The 25,633-nt window shown below is 38.3% G+C and overlaps 3 protein-coding genes across 13 annotated transcripts in view; 2 read left to right on the forward strand and 1 right to left on the reverse strand.

Annotated features, from left to right (window-relative positions):
* The window catches only part of LOC126922803 (MAP7 domain-containing protein 2-like), a 67,238-nt gene extending 43,874 nt beyond the window's left edge, over positions 1-23,364 (reverse strand). For 2 of the 6 annotated variants that reach the window (XM_050735700.1, XM_050735705.1), the window contains exon 1: positions 22,655-23,364. The gene's annotated coding sequence lies outside the window, so the exon portion shown is untranslated. Of the gene's footprint in view, positions 1-1,784; positions 2,651-22,654 lie in introns of those variants that run through there. The other 4 variants (XM_050735699.1, XM_050735698.1, XM_050735697.1 and 1 more) reach the window with 4 other exon arrangements.
* On the forward strand, positions 3,359-16,758 carry LOC126922853 (globin-1-like). 3 transcript variants are annotated; one of them, XR_007712955.1, is made up of 5 exons: positions 3,359-3,865; positions 6,320-7,205; positions 14,389-14,620; positions 15,680-16,025; positions 16,153-16,758. XR_007712955.1 is itself a non-coding variant. In XM_050735801.1 (4 exons), exons 2-4 carry the CDS (start codon positions 7,054-7,056, stop codon positions 15,848-15,850), a joined length of 555 nt encoding a protein of 184 aa, XP_050591758.1. In that variant the 5' UTR covers positions 3,359-3,865; positions 6,320-7,053; the 3' UTR covers positions 15,851-16,758. The 3 variants fall into 3 exon arrangements, 2 of the variants coding, with proteins under 2 accessions (XP_050591758.1, XP_050591759.1); XM_050735801.1 differs by having other exon boundaries at positions 15,680-16,758; XM_050735802.1 differs by lacking the exon at positions 3,359-3,865 and adding an exon at positions 3,884-4,327 and having other exon boundaries at positions 15,680-16,758.
* Positions 23,365-23,510: 146 nt separating the features above from the next.
* Positions 23,511-25,346, forward strand: LOC126922851 (breast cancer metastasis-suppressor 1-like protein). Of its 4 annotated transcripts, none has more exons than XM_050735799.1 (3): positions 23,511-23,781; positions 24,055-24,293; positions 24,389-25,346. In XM_050735799.1, exons 2-3 carry the CDS (start codon positions 24,076-24,078, stop codon positions 24,861-24,863), a joined length of 693 nt encoding a protein of 230 aa, XP_050591756.1. In that variant the 5' UTR covers positions 23,511-23,781; positions 24,055-24,075; the 3' UTR covers positions 24,864-25,346. The 4 variants fall into 4 exon arrangements, with proteins under 4 accessions (XP_050591756.1, XP_050591754.1, XP_050591757.1 ...); XM_050735797.1 differs by having other exon boundaries at positions 24,076-24,293; XM_050735800.1 differs by having other exon boundaries at positions 23,511-23,763.
* The last annotated feature ends 287 nt before the right edge of the window (positions 25,347-25,633 follow it).

Here is a 25,633-nt window from a genome sequence, read left to right on the forward strand (position 1 = left end):
CCTGCCGCTGATTCGCTCTAAATTAAAAATTTCTCTCCCTCTTCAGAGCCACCCTCCTTCGACCCAGCATACTCGATAACTCGCTGATAAACCATCTACCAGGACGATATAACACAAATCCTGTTGCGATTCTCGAGTTAGTTATCGATATCAAACGTTGGATGAATATCCTTCGATAAAATTACAATTGATCGATCGCACCGTGCTTTTCGATAGATAAAAGGTACGAAAAAATATACTCTATGTTAATTTTGTTACCTTTTCGTTCGATACTTGGCGAGTTTTTCTTTTTTTTTTTTTTTTTTTTTTTTTTCATTTTTGATCGCTTCTATCAACCTGTTGGGCACAAGTTATCCACTAATTTATTTCAAGTTTCGTTTCGAATGTCCGCGATAAAAATCCGAAGCGGATTCTACCCTTCTTTAAGCTCAACGATATTTTCTCCACACTGTCCATGCTAATAATTCTACTCCAAAATCTTGAAACTACATCCTCTCGTATTGCTTTCGTTTCAGTTATAACTGGCAATAATTATTCGCCTTGTAACATCGCCGAATATCCTATAGCGGCCAATTTACCCTTTGCAAAAACAATTTCACTTTTCACTTTCTTGGGGATATCGAAGAAATAACGCAGAAAACGTGTTTGAAAACGTAATATAAACTGTACTTATGTACTACCAAACAGTCATATTTTTTTTTTTTATATATATAAAGATGTATTTATATGAAATTTACGATAATTTACGACAAACAAGCGACCCAAGTTCGTCAAGCGTTTTCAAGCGTCAACGCATATCTATGATTTATCCTTATAACATAAATTAAAAGTACTTACAACTACGCAACAACTAGACGAATTAGATGGAACGAACATTTGAACATGCCACCAACATCGTGTGTATTATTCGTAGCATTCGGTTCGCTCACACGAACTTTGTATACGATAGATGAACACAAGCCCCGTATGTAGAACTTTCGAACTATGTTTAAAGCTTGTGCCAGCAAATAAAACACGAATAACAATAGCAATCCGTATTAGTCGATTTTAAATTGACTTGGAATTTCACTAAAATTGCTACGATCGAAATTAACAATTATAACATACATACATTTGTCGGTTTTGTACGACAACGTAAGTATTTAAATATCGCATACCTTGTGCAATTAAATATAGAATAGTACACGAAATAGATAGAGAGGTAGAGAGAGAGAGAGAGAGAGTGAGAGCTGGTTAGAGAGAGTGAGAGAATGTATAACTTGTTGAAACGATAATTTAGTTTTGTACAAATATCTACAAAACGCTTTACGCAACTCGAAGGAAGCTATAGTCTGAAAGCAAACGGACAAAATTAAATCGTATTATATGCGGTGGCAAAATTATCCGTTGGTATACAAAAGTATTTCTTCAGCCTCTGTCTCGGTCTCGCTCGAACAAAGACTCGAATAATTTTCAGTTTTTCCGATTCGAAAAAAATATCTAGATAATTCAAACTTTGTAAAACGTTTTGTAAAACTAACCTTCCGTTTTAACAAGCTTTTAGTACAGCGAATTATATCGTAGATTTACCAGGAAAAGAGGAGTATGTAACTTCGTAATGAGTAGGATCGTTTAACGGAGCGATAGACCTGTACGATTACGGAACGTGTAAGAATCATCGAGCCAAATACACGAGTACATGCTCCGTAGATCACATGGCGGTAATAACGGGAATACAGTAGGAATTGCATAAATCGCAAGTGGAAGAAGCAAAAAAGATTTCCAAGGTCTTTCGTTGCGCTTACCTGGCCAACAAAAGGGTCGCTGTTTTCGTCTAGATTCGCCGCCTCACCGATATCTTTGGCACCTCTCGTACTTATCGACGTTCATCGTTTTTCACTGTACAACGCAAATTTCACACTTACTTTTTATACAAATATACGAAATAACCACGTAACCGTGTCGTTCGTTTATACATGACAAAGTACCGTTATATAAATATGTATATATACGAAATAGCGTACTAGGAACAAAAGGATACGTACACATGGAAGGAAATAATTACGGGGTAATTACGTAATTATCTTTTATCGCGTGCAACAACAATTTTCATCCGATAATTTCGGATATGTTAATACGCGGTAAATTTACATACGTATCGCGCTTGCATAGCAAACTGACGCGACAATATCTATCGTCACGACAATATGTTGTTAATTCTTCGATAATCTTCTCTCCTTGTTCGATGGTTGATCGTTTGTCACACTTTTATACGAACGCGCGTTCCTGCTCCCCATTTTTTAGAACCCGAGCAACTTTAACGATCCTGTCGTATCACGTTTTCAGACGAATATCGTTGTTCCGTGCCGCTCCAACTTGACGAATTATCGCGAAATCGTTCACCGTTGTCAGACAGTCGAGTCCGATTGTTCGACACGAATCGAAAGGAGGCAATTGGATAAAAGCGAACGTCCGTCCGGCAAGTTGACGACGACAACAGGAAAGAAGAGAGCGTGTCGTGGAATGGTGGCGGATCGATCAGGGGAAAATGGATTTATCGAACGAGATCGAGAGGTACGTCGCGTCGAGGGCACGCGTCGTCACGAACTGACTAAGAAACGGCCTCTGCGAGAAAAGAACGGAAACCTCGCCGCGCGGCTTTAGGTTGAATTAACGCAAAGCCAGCTGATTGGTAGGTGCTCGCGAGCCGAGCATCTTCCGGCCTTTTCACGGAACCCTCTCGTCCTGCGTCCTTAACGAACGTAAACACACCTGTCGGATTTACTGCTGCCGGTAGCCAGGATAGCGTTCCATCGCTCCACCGTTCCACCTTGTTCCAAGGTGACCATGGTCACCATCGTAAAATATATTTACACGAGTAACGTTTGTTTTATTTTATTTCGTACAGAAAATTGCGTGGAAGGATATACGTTACGACATTACGAACATCGTCTGTTCTAACGTGTAACGCGTTTTTTTTTTTTTTTTTTTTTTAGATGCTAAAGGTACGTAAAGAAGCATGGTTCCTCGCCGGGTTACATATACCCATACCCATGCAATCCAGTCCGACGCGACTTGCGACGTCGAAAACGCTCGAGAGTGAAAGAGGAACTCGTTGCTTCGGCCGGTGAAGAAAAGCGCAAAGCGCTCGATTAATTGGTCGCAGGTTGTATCGAGAAAGATTAACGCCGAGTGGGGAAGGAAATAAGCGGTGGAGGATGAAGGAGGATGAAGGGGGATGAAGGGGGATGGAGGGGCATGGAGGGGGATGGAGGGAGAGGGACGATGGGAGAGGAAAGGGGTTTGTAAGGGAAGATGGAAAAGACAAGGGGGTGGATGTGGCTGCGCGCATGTGCGTGCTCGACCCGAGCACTTGTTACCGGTGGCTCAGTCTCGGCTCGTCCGGGCTGAAGGCAACACGGTTGCGCAAATCATCGTCACGCGAACGATCCGAGCCCCGGGAGACGTTCTAAAGATAGAAAACTGGAACCGTGACCACGAGAACGTGTTGGAAAATCGCGATAGGTCCTTGGAAGCCGCGTTGGAAACGGCGAATGAACGGCTCCGCCGACAGCAGTCGCGCCTACTCGGAACGAGGAACGCACGTACAGACACACGCGGAACGAAAACTTGCTCCTCTGGGAAAAGGATGCGTCGCTGAAGATACTGGCGCGCGCTAACCATATATTCTCTCGGCTCTCTCTTCCTTCGACCGAAACGAGGAAGAGGGAACAGAATGCAGAAGCAGCGCTCCGCTGACCAACGAGCCAGGACCTATTTAAAACAAGGGAAGGACAATCGTAGCTCGTGGCTTGTAAATCGTGCGAATCGATTCGGTTGACGGTTCGTCGGGGATCAGAGAAACCGTGTTTCATCCATCCACCAGGTGATTCTTCCGCGCTTCTCTGTTTCCTCCGTTTACCCCTACTCTGAGAAGGGAGGAAATTGAACGGTGGACGATGCTTTCCTAAAAAGCACACCGACTACGATCTTTCGTCGCTTTATCGTTTCCTTTCCTTTCCTTTCCTTTCCTTTCCTTTCCTTTCCGTTCTGGCACTGTCCTACGAGAGAAACTGTCTCGAGAATTGATATTCGTGCGAAAACGCTCGACACGGTGTCGGTGTTCAGCATCACACTGATTTCTCAACTTTCTTCTTTTCCAGTCCTCGAGATACTTTTACACCGAGCTTCTCGCCCCAAACCAACCGGAGATGTACTTATCGTCAGAATCTTAAGAGTGAAACTTTATAGTATACGCGTTCGTGCACCCGTGATCGTTAAAAATATTTCTAGTTAACGTACACGTCGATTCAACGGTCTTCCAATACCCAGTGAAAAGTTAGTAAAAGTAAGTAAAAACTGTAAAGTAGAGAGTGAAAAAGGGTGACATTTCCATCGTTTCGAATATGCTTCCACTTGCTTGTTTCTGTACACTGTTCTGTAGGCTGTACGCTGCTCGCAAGTGTCCGGCCACTTGCTTATTTTTCCACGACACGAGTAATTTAGTCATAAAATAAGAAAATCACGTCACGGATAAAAGAAAATCTCGACTGATTTTATCCGTTGTTGTTACTACGACTATCGTACAGAGATAGCAGATGGATCTGTAAAAGTAAATATGTATATACGTTACGGTAATAGTTGGCAACTACCTATTTGGTTGTAGTTGCGCGACAATCGTCCATCGTTCGACAAGCTCGATACCTTCCAGTTGTTTCGTTCCTAATCTACGAGTCGGATAAAACAAATTCTGCTAAATCGCTAGACGGATTACTACGATCGATTCAAGCAGTAATTAAACGGCAATTAAAACCTCCTATACGATCGAACCATAATACGTATAGAATATAGACGTCTATGCGTTCATGGTAAATTTAAATGCACAAAGATGTACGTAAATGCGCAAGGAACGAATCTCCGGTTATTCGTTTGCTCTGTTCGTTCGTTCCGATAAAAATATGCATTTGTATAAACATCCGCGATCTGGTAACGCATGGTTGCGCTTTAATACGGAATTTATAGATACGTACACATGTACATGCACGTATATACGTGCTGCTTCTACCAATTAATTTCTACGCTTTGCCGTGTAAAATAATCGACAAGATCTTTTCCTACAAATTGGTCAAAGCGACGACGAGTACTGCTTGTAAGCACCAACATCGTACTTTGTATTTCTTTCTCGATCGAGCGTGAAATAGAAGGAAACGATTTCATATTTATTTTCCCGTTTCCAAGTTTTCATCTGATCGTGTTTCGTAAACGTTAACTCGATGACTCGAGAGACTCGTACTCGATCCGCGGATCGGATCGATTATTCGCTTCTCGATAGTAAATTTTACAGCTATTCGACCAACACCATGTAACGCGGTCAACCTGCTTTTAAGATTATTCAAATTTTTACGTTCTTTCTTCTCTTTTCGTGCCTTTGTTTCGCGACTTTGCCATCTTCTGATTATTCCTTCAAACATTTTTCCTTTTTCCTTCATTTTCACCTTCGTCGTCGCTTCCTCCTCGAGTTTTACATTTTTCCATCGAGTAAGAGACTTTCGTTCCCCTTCTTCTCCCAATTATTTCCCATCGGTTCAACTCCGAATCAAAAACCAATCTCTTTAACAATTAAAACTACAAAGTTAACGGTCGAACGAGAATTTTTGTATCTTCTTGTTAGTTTCTGCTAACGCTTCAGCTTTAAAGCTAAAAGCCAAGTCTTTGGTCGTTCGAGCAATTCGATAATTGCGCGTTGATCGATACTTTCCACCACATTTACCTATTTATTAGGCTATTTTGTAGGTCTATTTATCAGAGAGGTAATTATTTCTTATTCCTTTTTTTACATATTTATGAACATCGAACGAGACAGATGATATTGGCGAAAAGTCAGTTTGCTCGAAGAGTAATATACACTTGGACTAGAAATGTTATTATACATTCTCGTTAGATGAATATAGAAAACATTTGTTTTTCCATTCTCTTGATTCTTCCAGTGGACGATTAATTTTTCAATTTTCATGGTCTCTGCGTCTCTGCGTATTCGTCTCGACATCGCGTCGTGTCGGTACGTTTGCGACGAAACGAGAACACCTTGAAATCTCGTAAAAACCCTATAACCGCGTATAATAAATCTCGCATCGAAATCAAATATTTCGCTGTATTGGCGATATACAACTCTCTCTCTCTCTCTCTCTCTCTCTCTCTCTCTCTTCTAATTACAAGTTGACGATCGAGAAAGCGAAATCCTCGCGCTTAAATCTCCATTCGCGCTTAGCAACGTCCACCGTCTCCCCTTTTCCACCAAGCGAATCGTTACCACTTATCAAGCAAGTTGTTCTAATTACAGTATTCCGCCGCGGTCGTTCTACTAGAATATTTCGACAAAGCATCGTTGCATTCGATGCAGCCGGAGAAAAGACTCGAAAGAACCGTGGTTCGTTGTTACTTGGTGATTCGTCTTGACATTCGCAGAGGATAAAGCATATTGGAGGAGGAACGAGTTTCCCGTTTTTTCGCGTGTATCTTGAATGAACTTTAAATGAAAAATTATCAACGACGGAGACCAGCAGGAGGACGAATGGATTTGAACTTTTCGCTTAAACGTAACAGTTTCGATTTCGACGACGACGACGTCGACGACGACGACGACGACGACGGCTACGGTAACTTCGAATGGGACGCCAGCGATCGAACAACACGTTGCATCGTATCGATTATTCGTAAAGTGGTAACCAAGTGGTGAGGAGCGACGGATCATAAATGACTAGCCTTTTTCTTAATACGTTAAATCCTTCGGGGCAAAAATCCAGTGAAACGCTTCAGCGCGAGTGATTCGATGAAACCGTGGGAAACCAGCTGGTTGCCCGCCGCTTGATTAAAGTTTGCTCGTCCGTTTTTCGGCCGGATCGATTTCCGTGCGATTGGTGTCTGTAGATTGCATGGTCGAAGCGAGTCGAAGATCAACGAAGCTTCGTACAGAGTCGAAGATTTTTCCCGCTCGATCCGGCTAAATCTACTAATCGTTCTCCAAGGTAAAACTCTATTCCCGAAGAAGAAAGCAACAGACCACCGATACTCGACATGGGCTGCGAACTCAGCAAATTGGCCACACCGAATCAACCTACCACGGACCCACGGCTTCCGTTAACAGCGAAACAGAAATTTACGGTTATGGCCAGTTGGAAAGCGGTCTCCAGAAAGCTAGAAACGACCGGTGTCTTTATGCTCATGAGGTTTGTAACGCATTAACGCTACGTATTAAACGTAAGAAAAGTTCTATAAAAATTACGTATCACTAGAGTGTGCATTAAGTACACGACGTCACTGGAATCCAGAGATAGAAGAAAGGGTATGTGATATAATCAATAACAAAAAGCGTAACAAAAAGCGCGATATAATTGATTGCGGGAAATAATAAGAAATAAAACCATGCTGTTGAAAGATAGGCGTTTTTTCGAAAGACTTTGTACGATAATTGAAACGATGAAAGCGATGCTATTCGTCAATTTCGTTTGTCAAACGTCCTATCGTCGTGTTTAATACCGGACTCGAACGTTCAAAATGCATCGTTAAAAGACTGAAATCGGTCGGTTCTTGGTTTCGTTGTCATTAAAATTTTCGACGTTCGTCGTTAGCGCGCGATAACCTGCCAACAGTTGTCAACATTTCGTCCGTTCGAACTGTTATATCGCTTTAACGGGAGACGAGGATTCACGGACTACCTACAATTTCCTTAAGAGGTAGCCGATAAAGTAGAGATCCGATATCGTACGATTACGATATCCGAGAAACTCGCCAACCCTTTAGAGCTTAGTCTTATCTATATCTTTTCCCCCATTTGCGATATCCGTGCTTGTACGCGATATCGTTAAAGGCGGATAAAGCCAACGGTTACGAACGAATCAACCTTTTCTCGAGAGAGAGGCCGTATATTATAAAAGACAATGAGATACCATCGGCGGTATAATCGTTCCTGTTAACTTTTTCTAACCCAAGGAAATTAATCGTATTAATCTGGCAAACTATACGGTATTATATGGTTTGGTTTATATGGCGATTCGATTCCACGGTTACTCGATAGATCGCGTAATAAAATTTCCGTTCTAAGGAGTTTTTATATTTTTATCGAGAGAATTACGCAAATCGATAATTTATTTCATACTACTTTCTTTCAAACGCACATTTCCAAACAGCGCATGTTCTTCCACGTTCGTTACAACCTTTCTTTGTATCTTCCGTGAGATTCCACAGACACGTATTATAAGTATCACTAGTATATCGTGTTTTCTACCGTCTAAAATCTTCAACTAACGTTCGGATCGATACGTTTCGAGTAATAAAAACATTTGAATAACAGAATTTACGTGCACCGAAATAACACCAGTTTCAAACCAATCATATTCGAAATGTTTCCAATTTCCACGGTAGTAGGATAATACTTGGCTCCGAAATTCACAAACACCTATTACCAACTAGCACATGGTATCGTGCTTCTCCTTTTATCCTAGAGGAAACAAATCAAGGACATTCTGAGCATACGATATGTTCATCGTGAAAGCGTAGCGTATCCATCGAATTGAAAAAAAGGAATTCGATACATATTTGAAATAAAATAACGGAAATAAAAGAAGAAAATGTGTAGCTAGTTAATAAAATAACGGGTCACGAAACGAGGCCTTTGCAGATAATTAAATTGGATAATTAATTACCTCGTCTGTCTCTTTTTTCTTTTCGCCGTTCGCCCACGGATACTAGATTTTATCCCAGGTTTCTTCTCTGTCAAACGCACGTAATTTCCCTTCGTTTGTCTTTGTATGTCGGCTTCTGACTCTTTCCACCGTTTCGTGAAACAACGATAGGTTTCTAGATATTGGCCTATAATAACCGAGCGTGATTGGCGTATTTAGATAAATTCAGCGTAGAATTCAATTTTCGAAAAATGACTCTGAATGAATGACAGTTTTTTTTTTTTTTTTTTTTTTTGTTTAAACGCGAAATGTTAACTTTTGCATATTAATTACAAATCGTTATACGATCGTTATACGTTTTTCTCGCATCTTTACCTATCTCTACTATGTTCGCGATATGGATAACGTCTTGCCATTTCCTCCTACAAAGTAATAAATTCCGCGTATAAAAATATCAACGATCGATCTTGCTGTTCCAAGAGTGTCGTACGCTTTACTTTTCGAATAATAACCTCTCAACTTTTCAAGCAATACGAATATGTCGTTTACCAGACGCTATAAGGAAATTATACGGGAAAAATGTAAATATGTAATTACTCTGTTCGTAAAGCGTCGGTTCCGTCTACGTATGTATTTGCCGGCAAAATTTTAAAGAGTCGAAACTAGAGGTTTCGAGCAACGATCGAACAGTAGAATGATCGAGCGTGGACAAGAGTAACGATATTTAGAGTTAGATATTGTATAGTTAGAATTTGATCGATAAAATTCTCTAAAACATACTAAATACGCGTAAATCCTTCGTTCGGATCATCGTGTGGATCATGGTGAACAGAGTATAAATGAAAACTCGTTTCCTCGTTTGTTCGACTAGGTGCTATCCTTTTGTCTGTTTCGCGGCAAATAGAAGAAAATATGGCATCTCGAAAGATGGCAAAATAAATAATGCAAAGCGTAAGAATGCATAGAAATTAGGCTAGGGAAGCCGTTTCACCGAACACGCAAGACCGTTCGTTGGCGATCAACGTGTCAAAGAAACAGACAAAATTGAAATTATATCGTAAGTTGTTAAATTATTTTGTAGATAACGAGCAGCTTCTCCGATGTTACACGCAGTTCTAAATAATTTCCTATACACGAACGGCGTTATACGCCGCTTATAAAAGTAAAATCGATAATCCAGGTAAGGGTTAGACCCGAAATCTCCGCTATAACGCGTCATCCGATATTAGATTTTACCTATACTCGGTATTCCACTCTCGGTTCTCCTTTCTTAATCGATTTCGCTCTTACGACGAAATTCACACGCATCACTGCGACTCCACGTTTCAATCTACAACCCACTTAATTTCATTTTTCTTAAACTCGTATTTTACGAGTCGTATTTTACGATTTCCATTTGCCAATTTATTGGTCAGTCGCGTCCTTGAAACGTTAACTAGCCCCGAACGACAAACTTTGGAAAACGATGAAAATGCTTCGATAAAGGAGATTATCGGGGAAACAGGAAGGACGTCGGAATCGTGTATTCGCTTAACTCTATTCCGAATACAAATTTTCATTTCATTAGTCGAACGTGAATTACATAGTCTCGCGAAACGTTCGTATCTCTTATGTCTTGTCGAATTATTGTATTTTACTGAAAAATTAAAAGCATCCTTCTTCCGTTTGTATCGTTCGTCGTTTGTATCGAAAATATAATAAATAATATGATAAAAGAGGAAAAAAGAATGTATCAAAGATAGTTGGAAATTATAAATTAACGAAACCAGAGCAATATTCTCTATTCTACGAATGTTTCGAATGAGTCGAACGAAATGTAACGCGAATAACGGCTATCGATTATTTAATAATTCAAGGTAGCGAATAATAATTTTACTTATCGAATAATCGATAATTGCGTTTAATATACATGTACACGTACAAGAGAAACAATCAGAGCGGATATAATTCATCGAATGTTACGCATTGCAACATATTCTCGGTTAACTATGAAACGATTATGCCTACAACTATAATTTATAATTTACAAGTATCGCGGTCAAATTACAATCTACGTACTACATTTACTTTATCGTTTTGTCGTTTTCAGAATTACCAGCAAACAATCTATTTACGATAGTCGCTGGTCTGCCCGTTCCACGATGATGAAAAATCCGAGTAGAAAGAGCAAATACATATCTACAAAGGAGGATTTATAAGTTTAGTAGTCGCCATCTAATTACGCTTTCCTCGCCGATGTCCGATAAATGACGTTCGACGACGAATGATTCCGTTATTCGCTGCTCCTCGTTTACTTGCTACCCTTTTAGCGTACACGCGTCCATCTCTTTCACTCCCTTTGTTTTCTATCTTTATCTATCCACTTGTTACTGAATCGACGAGATTCCTGATATCGATGCACTCTCGGCGTAATTAGAGCGTACGGGATATGCCTACAAAGGGCTACCCTGAAATAATTTATCGTGGACCGAGGAAAAAACCGCACAGATTCGACCCTCCGTGAACCAATAATCAACCACGGAGCAAAGTATAGAAGCGTGGATGATACGATAGTCTGTATATTTTCCACTCGTATCTTTGCACAGATTTATCCCTCTTCCGATTCCGATTCCTAATCGAAACCGTGGTCCGTACGCTCTGACAAATATCACGCGATTGTTAATCGGAAAATAAATTATTAACAGAGTATGTAATTAAATTCATGTGAAATTCGTATTAAAATTATGGTGGAATTTTTCATCCCTCCATCTCTGGTATCGATGTGTCGATTATAGCTTCGCGATGATATAGCCTCGAAGATAGCCTCGCCAAGGTATTCGTGAAACAGCGAACGTAACGAATAAACAGCGATTAACAACGACTAAACGATACACGCGGCCACGTTTATTTTTTTACCTTCTGTTTCTCAATGTTAACGAGCGTTCGAGGATTGAAGGTTCCGACGTGAAACGCAGGCGATCGTTGTTTCTCCCTCTCTATCCCAGCTGTTAACGAACAATGGACTTCCTCGTATTGGCATTTTCAGACTATTCGCGTGACCAAGCGCAGAAATAGTGCGTTCGTGTCTGTCATTTCTAGGCGAGTCGACGTGAAATCGACGAGTCTATCCCGTTTCTTCCTTTTTCCTCCATTCTCCCTGCTATTTTTCGTCCGCTTTCAAACCTATCGTTCGTTCCTCTCGTTCCTTTCATTTCGTTTCCTCCTTATTCTCCATCTTTCTTCGTCCGTACGCCTTCGTGCTTTCTTTCAAACTTAACCCGTTTCTCCTAACCAACTTCACTCCTCCGACCATCTCTTTACCTCTATCTCTTCATCTTTTTCTTTCTTTTCTCGCTATTTCCTGCTATTTAAATTGTCAAGCATCGCCAATCTTGTAATTTTCAACTATATTCGTCTTGAAACAAGTGGACGACTTATCTTCTTACTACTCGCCTACTCTTCGTACTTGCAGCTCTGTCTAAATGAAAATGAAAGAGCAGCTAGAAAGATCGCCTAAATCGAGAAGCAAGGATTTCTTTTTATTCGTTACGATAAACAAATAAAACGAGAAGTTTTCCAACAAAGGCGGACATTTTGAAATCGCAAAGCTCGATATCGTTTCGAATATAATCAAGCGCGTTATCAAAGAAGCTATCGGCTTTACGGCTATCTTTACCGTCAACGTAATTGACAAGTAACATGTACACGTAGAAACGAAATGTTCGCCCTTTTTCGTGATCGATAGCGCTCCAGTTGCTGGATACGATCTCTTTAACGACGGTAGATGCTCCGCTTTCTCCGTTGGTGAAAAACCGAAAAAAGAGTGTCGCGTCGCATATATGCTGGCTGAGCTTACTCGCTGGGTTACTCACATGGGATGCGACAAACGACGGTCGATAGCCGTTGGAAATTGACAATCGTCGGTTACCGGCGTATCGAAGCGTTTCTGACGCAGACAGAGGCAACCTTTTTATTATTTATTTTTACCTGCATCCTACGCATCCATACAACTTGTTCGAGTATCGTTCTTCATCGTCGTCTTCCTTCCAATTTAACGATCTACTTTTCAAGTTTAATCAAACCTCCTTCTTATTACTTACTCTTCTTCTTATCTAATTCTTCGAGAAGTTTCGTTCGTTTCGTTCGTTAAATTGGCATCTAAGCTATGAAACGTTGCGTCTCGAGCAATTCTCCTAGTATGCGCAGACTACGATATAACAAATTTGGCGGATCGATTACGAAACATCAAAGCCGATAATTACCTCTGAAAAGCTATTCGCGTCTCAAGGGCCTTATCAAAGTTCCTTACTATCGATTCCATTCGTTCCAGACACCAACACACATGGATCGTGTACACGTACACGTACACGTACAATGTGTCTTTACGTTGCATCGCATCTACAAAGTTATGTATTATGTACAAAGTTGCATATTGCTATATAACGTTGCTACATAACGCAAAAAGCGACACTTGTAAAGTAGGTTATACGTACAATATAACGATAAACGCGCGATGCGTTAATAATTTGTTTAATTTATATATCGAAACGAAATGTCCAAGCTCGTTGCTCAACATCTTACGAGCCTTCTACAAAGTGAAAACTAAAATTTTTAGTTAGCCGCTTAAGAACCGAAGAAAACGAAGCGCAACGCGTCGTTGGAAATATAGGTTTGTGGTCGTGGTCGTGGCAGTCGTCGCGGAACGGCTAATTAAACGTAGAAAGAGAAGAAACGCGATTCGAATAAAACTGGAGACAGAAATACTTATTACGAGCGTAGCGAGTATCGATGCGGCGACACTCGTCTTACCTAAAAAGATGAGCTTCGTCGGTGCCAGATTTTAAAATGTTCGTATTAAATCTAGGGAACGAAGACTTTAGGGACCTTTCAACGTTCTACGTACCGTACGTATGCATGTGCGCGTATACGAAATAAAATAGCCGTAGAAGAAGCGATCGAACGAAAAGTTCAACGCGATGGATAGCCGGAAGTCGTGCAAAGCCGAGAGACACGAATAAAACAACGAATAGATGAATGATAACGAAAATTAAAAACAATATCTGACACGAAAACGAGGAAACGGTCGCTATAAAACCAAGCGAGTAAAGGAAGGAAACAAAGATAAAGTCTTATGGAACGACAGCGTTGCCTCGACCGTGTCACGGACCAAGTTTCGCGAGTTTTACTTTCGGAGAAAGTACACAGGATATATCGTAAAAGCTTCTATCTCCTAAAGGCCAAGTACGAGATTTACGCCTGCAAACGCCTACAGAATTCAAGAAAAACAAAGTACTTTTCCTTGTCATAGGTAAAAACGTTGAAACACGATTTTATTCGAATATAGAATAAAGTCGTAGACAAAATGACGATGTAATTTTTATTTAATAAAATTTACTCTCAACTTTGGACACTTTTTATAGAAAGTAGAAAGAAAAAAGTATCTTTCGATAAATAACGCTACGCATCGCTAAACATTAATAAACATTAGCAAACTAATCTTTCCTCCTATCTCGATCTTCGTCTCGTACAATTACGTGTCGCAGTTTCGAAATTTTATCTTAAACACGTGCTCTTCTCTTCTTCTTCGCGTCTTTAAAGATATATTGTTTGTCGCTAAAGAATAGGAAACGGTATAAAGCGCGTGTATTCCGTCAATTTTAATTACAAAATAACTACGCGAACCGACGACAGGGAAAGTAGGATACCGAGTTTCGACTTTTTATAAGTTTACTCTTTCGTTCATTCGCAGGTTGTTCGAGGAAAACGAGGAATTGGTGCAAATGTTTTCGCGTTTTCTCGACTTGAAATCGAAAGAGGAGCGCTTCGATATGGTAGAATTGGGCAAACACGCGGAAAAAGTAATGGCTGCTCTGGACGAAGGTATCAGAGGACTCGACAATATGGATGATTTCCTCACCTGTCTTCATCAAGTCGGAGCCACGCATACAAAGATTCCTGACTTTAATCCACAGTACTTTTGGGTAAGCTCGTAAAAAGTAAATTGTTCGCAACTTGTTACATACTTGATATCATCGTTGCCAACAAATGCTATGCGTCGTTCGTTATCGCGTTACTATTTCACAAATGTATGAACATTTTCCCAAAATTGTAGTACTAGAACGCGATAAAGCGACGCGATCAAAGATCGAATAAAACGTCTCGGTGTAGGCACCGAGATTTTGTCCAACGTTCAGTTACTGTACTACGGTTTCTCGTCAACGATAGTCGAATAAAAGTTCTTTGATTTCCGATTTTCTCGCGTCTCGAACCTAACCCCTTCGTACATTCGTTACGTTCTATCGTCGCTGCTGAAAATACGAGATACATTTGTTTCAGCGAAACAAAGTTGGACAGTAATACGTATACCGTGTGCGATACACCGTAGCGACGTTACACCATACCATATAACAGACGGGATGATATTACAAATTTGCTTTCCTTTTCTTTTACTTTTTTCTTCTTCTCCCGAAAATTCTTCTCCCGACTCTGTTCTCCCGTTCGCTTCCTCGTTAGGCCGCTTCGATCCAACACCCATCGAATCGCGAGCCTTCCACGTACTACAACGTAATATAATCTTTATCGTGCGATATTTCTTAAATAAGTAAACACATCACAAAATCAAACATGGATCGAATAGTTTTCGAGCGTGATCGTGTCTGATCGAAACTTGTATGTAATACTTTGCACGATGTTTTTGGTAATGTTATTATGGTTTGCAAAACTTTTGCAGATATCGACTCGATCGATGGACACGGAAACGCGTACAACTAGTATTTTACTCTAAATCGTCTACAAGTTACTAAACTTGGCATTCGTTAACAATTATAGGAACGTATATGAAACGAAATGAAACGGGAGGCAAACGATTATTAATTAGCTAAAAATATTCGTAAATGTTAAGAATTTTATTTCGACTTTGACCCATTTGACGTTTCTCTCTCTCTCTCTCTCTCTCTCTCTCTCTCTCTCTCTCTCTCCTGCCCCCCACGTCCCCCGCCCCCCGCCCCTCCTACTCCTCTCTCAATGAATTTTATTTTCAGAAAATCGAGCAACCATTCTTAGAAGCCGTGAAGCGAACTTTGGAAGATCGATACTCGGAGAACGTGGAGAGCACCTACAAAGTGACGATCAAATTCATCATCGAAACGTTAATCGACGGTTTCGACAAAGCTCAGAACGACAAAGCGCAAAGCGGCACTGCTAAATCCTAGTCGTCTTAGCCTTTTCGTTTGTAAGGAACAAAACTGATTTGCCGATTCGCTGATCTCTTTTTCTATCGGCAGTCGTAGTTTTCGAGAAGAAACCGAGATTCGAAAGCAATGAGATCGATACCATCGATGAGAACGATTAAATCAGCCGATGGCGCGATCGTTCGTTTGTTGCAAAGTATGTATAAAAAAAAAGTATGTATGTTTCTCCGGATTCTCTGATCCGCGATGTGCGATCGGTACGATCGAACGTATTCGATGGAAGCGAGACAGAGATAAATCTTTGTGTAACTTTTTCTTTACAGAGGCACAAACGGATGGATGCCCTATGGCTTGTAGTTAGGTTTGAAATCTTTTTCCTTCGAGCAGGTCTCGGACATGGAAATGGCTATGATTATCGTATCTCGTTCACTCTCTTGACGGCCAAAGAAAACGTTCTCGTTTGACGTTTCTGTAAACTCGCAACTTTGCGGAAGAAAGCTTTTCACCGTTTAATTATTTGTATCGGTCGAACACGATCCCACAGTCTCCTCTCGCGATTATTCATATACACGTACGTATACTTGTATTATTATGTACGTATTCACAACATAACGCGTACACGTTGTTTGAACATGATACGAAATACGAAAGTTTCGGGATGAAATGGTTCGGCAGGTTGTAAAAGGGAGCAAAGATTCTACAAAAATAGCGTTACCTTATTATTCGATGGATCCTCGCTTCGCCGCGCTATCGATTATGGAATTTCAGCCATGTATATATGGTACACACGCGTATCAAGGATCGTTTCAATCGAGCGAATTGACTGCCAGCAATTACGATTAGCAGTTATTCACGTTGAAAAGTTTCCGCGAAATATTTATTCACGAAAACACTCGAATACGGAAATCTGAAATCTTAGCTCTGTCCAACTTGTACAAGTTAAAAAAGAGAGAAAAGTAACGCAACCAGAAATGGACGATCGTCGATTTAGTTTGATCCGTTCAGTTTCCGTTCAGTTTCCGTTCAGTTTCCGTTCAGTTTCCGTTCAGTTTCCGTTCAGTTTTTGCGAACAATCTGTATAATCGATCAATCACTGACTAATCAACTAACATAAATACAAGACAATATCCTTGCGCGAGAATTTTATTATCACCAAACTTTAGATTTTAAATAAATTTCAATATCTCTCTAATATCATATATATACATCTATATTTTATATTTTACATCGTACATTATATACATATTTTGTATCTTGCGAGTATAAAACATACTTTTTCTTTTTATATTAGATACAGAGTAACGAAATTATAATTTCTAGAAAAACGAGAAACCCTCGAACAAAACCCTTCTTTGCTCGTTAATGCACGTATCAGTGAGGGAGAAGGCAAAGATACTTTTTCCTATCGAATTACAGGACGAAGTTTTACGATGCGCTTTAGAAACATAGAAGTTTAGCGGAATTAGAGGAACGAGAGTATACGTAATACGTAAACAAGTTGACGATGTTAAAAGCGATTTTAACAAGATTTCAATTTTGGCAAGAAATAAGCTTTTAAGAAACGACGAAGTAACGTGATATTAACAAAAACACGATAATCCGAATGACGATAGTATTGCGATAAGAGTTGGTTTTAACATTTTTTATTGAAAACGATATAAAAAGATAGTTGTACACTTAGATAGTTGTACCCTTCTTTCATAGTTTCTCTTTCTTTTAAACCAATTTATCCTTTTACAGCTGTATCGTACTTTGTTTGGCTTAAAAATTCATCGAAAAGCTTTACAACGGTTGAAAGCTTTATAATTAAAGCTGTAGCCCAAACGCAACTGAAACGATTTCACACACACACACATCTGGCTCTCGATAGACGCTCGATGACTGATACGAGAATAGCGGTTACCTTGAACCAATCAAAGTCGATCGTCGCTTTTATTTACGAGAACCTTGGATTACATAAATCACGTAGGACACGTTTCTATCGCTCGTGATACGAAATAGTCGCAACGTGAGACCATATAACGAGACGAATCACGGGACATAAGAAATTCGATCGAACGGAAAAATATGTCTTTCTATTAATTTATTTCGATCCATGATTCGATCAACTATATATGTGTAGATATAAAAAGAGAAAAGTAAAGGTAATTTGAAGCGGTGTAAGGTAATCACGGGTAAGAATATCAAGTTCAACCGGTTTCAATTACTTTCTGCGAATCTTGAATCTTTCGTTGCCCTTATATACGTGTATATGCGAAAGTAAAGAAATCAACGTTACAGAGCGTATCATCTCGAGACATGGAAATACGAATTATCGTAAAATGGAAAAAGCATTGGTATTTGCGTACCACGTACCATATATTTCACATACGAGATATATATACGTACACATGTTCGATGGGAAATTACGAATCGTGTTTCGTTATATCTGCCACAACCATACACAGCTGTCGTTGATTCGTGTGTCGCGAAGCGTTTCAAAGTCGTCTCGTTACAAGCGACAGCAATATTGGAAAGTGCTACAACGGATAACAAAGAAATCGATAACCTGTATTCTATGAAAGCACAGAATCCCATTAGGCCGTTCATAACCGTAATAAGATGCAATGGCGCACGTGTGCGTGCAACATCATAGATAAGTGGTGCGATTGCAACTAGAGCTTAGCTTTCCCAAAATCCGATCTATCGGACCATATTCGGCTGGTTTGGATAAACGAACCAGCAGAAGATCGATCGAATGAAAATGCCGATAAGTCGCTGTTAGAATGGACCAACCTTTTCGGATTAGATATATCATCGAAAATAATAATTACGATTACCGCGAAAATTATCGCCATGCTTGCGATCCAAAGCGTTGGCGAATAAATGACGCACTTTTACATTTTTAGTCGCTGCAGTTTTCAAGATAACGTTCCAACTGTTGCTCCGATTGTTCTTTTTTTCTTTCTTTTTTTTTTTTTTTTTTTTTTCAAAACGCGTTCCGAACCACGATCGTAAGAAAATTTGCAGATCCATCTATTTAATTATATCAATGCCTTGTCGTTAATTTCACGATGTAACTATTTCTATCGATGGGTTATAAAAATCGTGACCTGTAAAATTTCTCGACCGTACGAAACAATGTTTCGCTCTGTGTACACGTATATACTTTCGCGAACAACCGTAGAACATGCGTTGATCGTCTTAGGACTTGTATTGTTCGCAACTCGGCATACAAAGAGTAAGTAAATCGAGGCACACGATACAATACATGCGGTATGTATAGTTACGGTTGTATGGAGCATCTATTTTCGAAATTAATCGAAATACAGGTTACTGTACGTCGAAAACTCGTATATGTATTACATGGTAGAATAATATTGTACTATTATACGATCCCGCAATAACCTTGCACTTATCCCCCTATCGTGCATTACCATTTTACAAAATTACAAATTCTTAGTAGCTTTTATGTAAAAAAAAAATTGTATTCGTTAATGTACAATGTTAAAAGTTTAAAAATGCAATGTAACATTTAATCATACTGAAACGATACAAAATATCTATTTAAAACACACATACACACACATACACACACATAAAAGCGTACCGTACCGCTTATTCTACATTTGCCTCTATAAATATTACACTATTTTTTCTAATAACAAAATACGAAACAGACTAATTATTTCTATTCCTGAAGCAATAGTTAATTTTCTACGATTCACGTACAACGTGTAGAAACGCAAATTTGATAACTCTGAAGAGCGAACCAAGCGAATTCAAAGAAAGCCATTACGTCGATCGAAGGAACAAGTTAGAACGAGAGAATTGTAATACAAGTAAGTAGCAATGAATAAAAAATTCCAAATAAAACTCGACATCCAGAGATTGCAGATTTATATACCTATATAATACGATATGTGTATATGTAACGATAATATTATATTGTATACATATATTCATTACTATACGAATAATTATTTTCTACGAATTCTTGATTACTTCGTTGTGCAAATTGTATTTACCTCGTAGGAAGTAATTCAACGGCCAAGCGTCATTGGTAGCGAATTAACGATACCTTGAAAATTCTATAATCGATTGAGAAGCAAAATAAACATCAGTGTCTCCCCTACCAGACTCTCGCCTGTGTAAATCCTCCATCATGATATTGCTATCCATATACGGATCAGCTCCGTTATTTGCAGATAATACAGGAACATGTTTCCATCGTAGTGACATCATTTTTGTAATTAAAAAAACATACTATATATGTATACGGATGCGCGTAACCTTTGACCGTCAAAAGACAACTATGTAGATTTTTATCCGCGATTAAAAACGAAAAGTATGCGAACATTGGGACGCGTGCTTTCGCGCAATGTCAATTTCCCACGTGGTTCTTAAAACATGGAACCGCTTTATTTCTATATCTTCCATGCCGTATATACTCAACTATCTCCAATTTCTCTCTGAGGTCAATTTATTTCTGTCGCTCGTTGTCGAGGATATCGAATCGTCGTCGGTTTTTCTAACAATTACGAGTCAATCGTCTATCAGTTACTACAGAACGTGTTACGTACACGGAACAGAAACCTGTCCGCAGAAATACGCGTTTCCAAAATCACGTGTATTCCGTTAAAATCGCACCTACTAACGCCAACTCTTTACCACCGCTACGCGTGTAAATAACAAATAAAACTGTCGCGTTTCACTTCGAATTACAGCCGATAGATTGCCGGCTATCGATAAACATCGTTTAAAAAAGAAAAAAAAAGAAAAAAGACTATCCATGTACGTACGCAATAATTCGTTTGCACTAAAACGCTGGGTCACCATTTATCGACATGTAAATAATAAATAATATTTGTATTTTTTCCGCCGTTCTCTCTTCTTCGAGCGAATATTCGCCATGTCTTCCGAAACGTTCTAACGCGGTATACGTAACATTAAAGTAACTTCAACAAAACTCAGAACATATTAGGTAATAGTACGTACAAAATAAGTCAGACGAGGCCTACTTTATCTATTAAAAATGCGATCACGACTCGCCCCAACGTATCCTAAAATTGTTCCTTGACGAGCGAGAAACAGAAATGACGAGTACTTTGCCCCAGAGAGAAAATACGTGTTCGATACTAGGAGGGGAAGAAACGTAATACACGATCTTCCGGCATTGACAACTTGGAATAATTCGTTCGCACTTGCGCGCAACAACGCAACTACGTCGATGTGTAATTAGCATTTCGGTATTACAGTAATACGGTATTGATACAGCGAAAACTTTTCTCAGTTTCGTATCTTATCCAGTGGTGAACGCCGATTTTCAAACTGTCCGACTTGACAAAGTTGCTAACGATGAATTCATTCACGATCGTGTACGATGTAAGCACGATCGCGTACATAACGAAAAGAAAGATCGACCGACGAAGTAAGAAAACAGCCCTTCGCGGTTCGATAATTCAACTTCTTTAGTCATAGATTGAAAGAAATTGTTTTCAGACACACGATTCTCTCGTTAATTTTCCGTAAATGTAACTCGATCGCTGTTGATTACGCTGCTGATACGACGTATGTATTTCATTGAAAACCGTCTTAGAACAAGTATCGTTTGAAAGAAGCACCGTGCCGCTATGGCAAATGTCGCATGAAACGATTATTTAGAAAATCTACATAAAATTATCGGTACACGAAACAGATGAGCAAAAAGATCCGCTGCAACACCAAACTACATACGGCACACTAGATGCGTATGGTAAGGAACTATTTGCTCGACTTATGATAATTGAACATTTCCTCCAGGGACTCCAAGACACGCATCTCCTTCCGGAAGGAGCAAGTATCACCGTCATCGCCACCGCCATTCCCTCCCCTCCCCCAACAAAAGTAGAACTTTTATACGTTGAATACAATTTCGTATCATGAATGAAAGTGAAAATTATATGTGAAAAGTCAAGTGCCTACATCTTTCTTGATTTATATTTATTTTCCAAGACTTGCGATTCTTGCGAAATTATATTCTCGAAACAGAGATTTCCCCCCTGTATGTGTTACTGATCGTTTGGAGTAAAAGAATTCTTACCGTAACCGTCTCGTGTGTGACAAATTTTTAATTTGATCGAAAAGAGCGAATAGAAACGAAAGAACTTGATACGGGAGAAGAAAATCCGAAACGGACTGTATGTATGTATCTTCGTTTCGCGCGCAAACAGTCCTACGTAATCGAAAGTTTTCGCGAAACGTGAAAAGCACACGAGAAATATGTGTGTATATCGTATACATTAATTCCTAGTATACTTTACACTTTGCGAATATTGCATTATATGTCTGTTTGTTCTATCCAAGTTTAAATGTCTTATCTTGTACGAATGGAATATTATGCACGAAAAGAATTAGAAGAAACAAAAACAAAAAACATATATATATATATATATATGCACATACTTTTTTTTCTAACTGCTTTCGTTATATATGTGTATATTATGTATGTACACATAGGTTATAAATATTTTCTTCATTCCCTTTCATTTCGTAGTTCTTTCGCATCAATTTCACGACGTACATACATATGTCGGATATACGCATCTTATTGCACATATATACATACATACATACATACATATATGCATACATACATACATACATACGTACATACGTTTTTGATTGCGAGTCAAGTACACATGACACTAATGACAAAGTAAGACCTCCAAAACGTTTCTGTTACTATTAAGCATATTTAAACGTACTGGCGTTAAACGTATTAATATCGATGATCAGGAGCAAAATGTTGTTTCGATAAATGTTATTTTAATAAACCACTGTATAGACGTATTAAACAATTCGTACCTTTCTTTACAATTGCCATCGTCGCTTCTTCGTTCTTCCTCTTCTTATTTCATCTTTTCCCTTCTTTAACACTTTTTATCACTCTCGTTACTGCGAGAATAATCAAAGGCATTCTCTGGTATTTTATATAACAAAATAATCGACGATAAAAAGAACGATAAAGGGAAAAATAATAAAAATTCTACTTTTTCTCAATTACTAATACTACTACCGCTACGACTGTAACAACTTGGTTACTAATTATCTTCGGTGTGACGTTAATAGAACATTTACATTTACAAAACACAATTTTGTATAAGAAAATTTGAAAAGATTCTCCTTTTCATGCATGTTTATAAAACGTTCAGCCCTTTGATCGTTGCCCACAAGAAACATCGGAAGGAACACCGAGCAAAACGGCAAAACGGCGCGAAAAACTAAACCCGGAAGTAAAAGTTAGATTATAATCATATTATAACTCTTTGCGAGATAGTATTTCGTTGTGTATCGGTATTTTACACCTTCGCTGTTATAAAAATATAAAATATTTGGGACTTGTGAATATTTTTATCCACTTTACCTACTTAAATACCAACCTTAATTGTAAATGTACTTAATTAACACCACTGATATTTTATTTAAATATAAAAGTACTTATTTAGGCACAGATTAAAGGCTGATTTTCATCAACCATACTCCTATCTAACTAAATATACGAATGTGATAAAATGGTTATTTGCTATCCTGTGTATGTATTTCGATATATACAATCCAAATATGCACGTTTGAAATTACGGAATCCGGAGACCTAAAAATTATAACTATGTAAAATTGAGCGCTTGTAGGGTATTTTATGCGTTTCTTCGACGCCATTTTAACTGCTATCCATGCCTCGACGCTCATGTACCGAGGCCTGGGCAAATCCGTTCGAAAATTGCTCGTATCGAGTCGTGAGAAATCCACGTGGAAGGTGCCTGTATTAAAAAGCATTTTTGTCAAGATCTATCCTTAAAGTAGTATTTTTCATACTGTATGAAATCAACTATTTGTATCTGACCATTGACTAGATAAAGGATACTACTTTATCTTCAAAATATTTACTATTTAATAACATCGTTTTAGAAAGAAACGTACATAATTATTTGACAGTGAGTATGTATTTATATTAATATAATATAACATAAATAAGTATACGTATAGTTATCGAAAATCATAATGACATTAATAATTTCACAAGTAGTGAAAGAGAAATTTATATAACATTTTATACGTATACAATACATTTTTATGGTTATGTTGCTATAATATAAATTTTAAAGTTAAATATTTTCAAAACAATTTTCATCCAAATTAAATATAACTTGGATATTTTTATATACATCTAGTATATTATACCAATCTGTTGCTACTTAATTCTGTAGGTAATTGTAACATTTTGACAGATGCCAAGCGTTAAAGATGAATCTGAGGCAGAAGGAGAGGAAATGTCTCACGACAGCAACGAAAGTAATCAAAGCTCTGCATCGTGTGACAGTAGCGCAGAACATAGCGACAGCGATGATTCTTCGGAGATGGACGAGGATGAATGTGAAAGGCGACGTAACGAATGCATGGAAAACTTAGTAGATTTAGAAAGACAATTTACGCTTCTCAAAGAGCAGTAAGCAGATCTTTTCGTATGATAAAACTTTCTCTTACGTACGAGTCCTTATATAGAAGGACTTGAATTGAACGCTTTAATTTTTATAACTTCAGGCTTTACCGTGAAAGAATTACCCAAGTAGATACAAAATTGGGAGAAGTTCGAGTCGGAAAATCTGAAGAATATTTAGTACCGCTGGAACGATTAAAAGAAAATATGAAAACAAAAACAGAAGTAGCTGGAATACTAAAGCAATATAGACTACAAAATATCCAAAATAAATTCTTAGCGGAAGAACAAGCTGCATTACAGAATTTTGAAAGTGAAAAAGAATTAATTTGGGATTGCATCCATAATGATTTACAAGAAAAAATACGTAGACTAGAAGAAGATAGGAATAATGTTGATATTCACGCAGATCTGTGGTTGAATTCTAATGGTAGAAGGCGCAGAAACCACACTGAAAGAAGAAGAGCTGTTTCAGTTGCTGGACCTTATATTGTTTACATGCTTAATGATGCGGACATCCTTGAAGATTGGGCATTGATAAAGAAAAGTCTAAGTAGTCGAAAAACTGAAATAATATAATACCACCTATATAGTTATGTAGACACAATTTTTTAAAACATAACAATCTTGATGATGTTAATGTGTCGCCCTTCTAGAGGTATAGGATGTATAGAACATATTAGAGCGATTACATTACCTTCATTTTAGAATACTGGCACTTCCTTTACATTTGTAACATATATAAAGTGCCTTCTGTAAAATACTTTGATCTCCGTAGAACTACTTTAGTTGATAGAATAATGCTGTAAATGGACCGATGAAACAATTTGATAACAAAAATATCTATGCCTTCGAAAACGTAATTCAGAAACTAATAAAATATTAATTTCCTGCGAATATAATTATTATTATTTTGTTTACGAGTGGAATAATATTTAGCTGTAAAAATAATTTAACACCAAATGTAAAAATCTGTTTAAGTAATTTCATTCAGCTTGTTTACAATGAAATGTGCTTATTCTGTAAAATGTTTCTCAAAAATTATAAGCATGTTCAGTAGCATGTGATATCGTAAAATTTTTCACTTTAGAATTTATTATTTAAATTATAATTACGAAGCAAATTTATCTTTTAAAATGTATTATTGTACATGTACAAACTGTATCATAATAATTTAATATACATATTTCATATTTTTTAATAAACTTTCAACAAAAAATAATGTTTGTAAAAAAATCTGGCACCTTTTATATTTACCTCTGCAAACACTCCAAGTAACTTAAAAACTAATATATCGTATTGTCTAAACGTGATTAACTTAATATATATATATATATATGTCCTAAACA

This window comes from Bombus affinis, chromosome 12, assembly GCF_024516045.1.
Source record: "Bombus affinis isolate iyBomAffi1 chromosome 12, iyBomAffi1.2, whole genome shotgun sequence".
In the NCBI taxonomy this organism is placed as follows: domain Eukaryota; kingdom Metazoa; phylum Arthropoda; class Insecta; order Hymenoptera; family Apidae; genus Bombus; species Bombus affinis.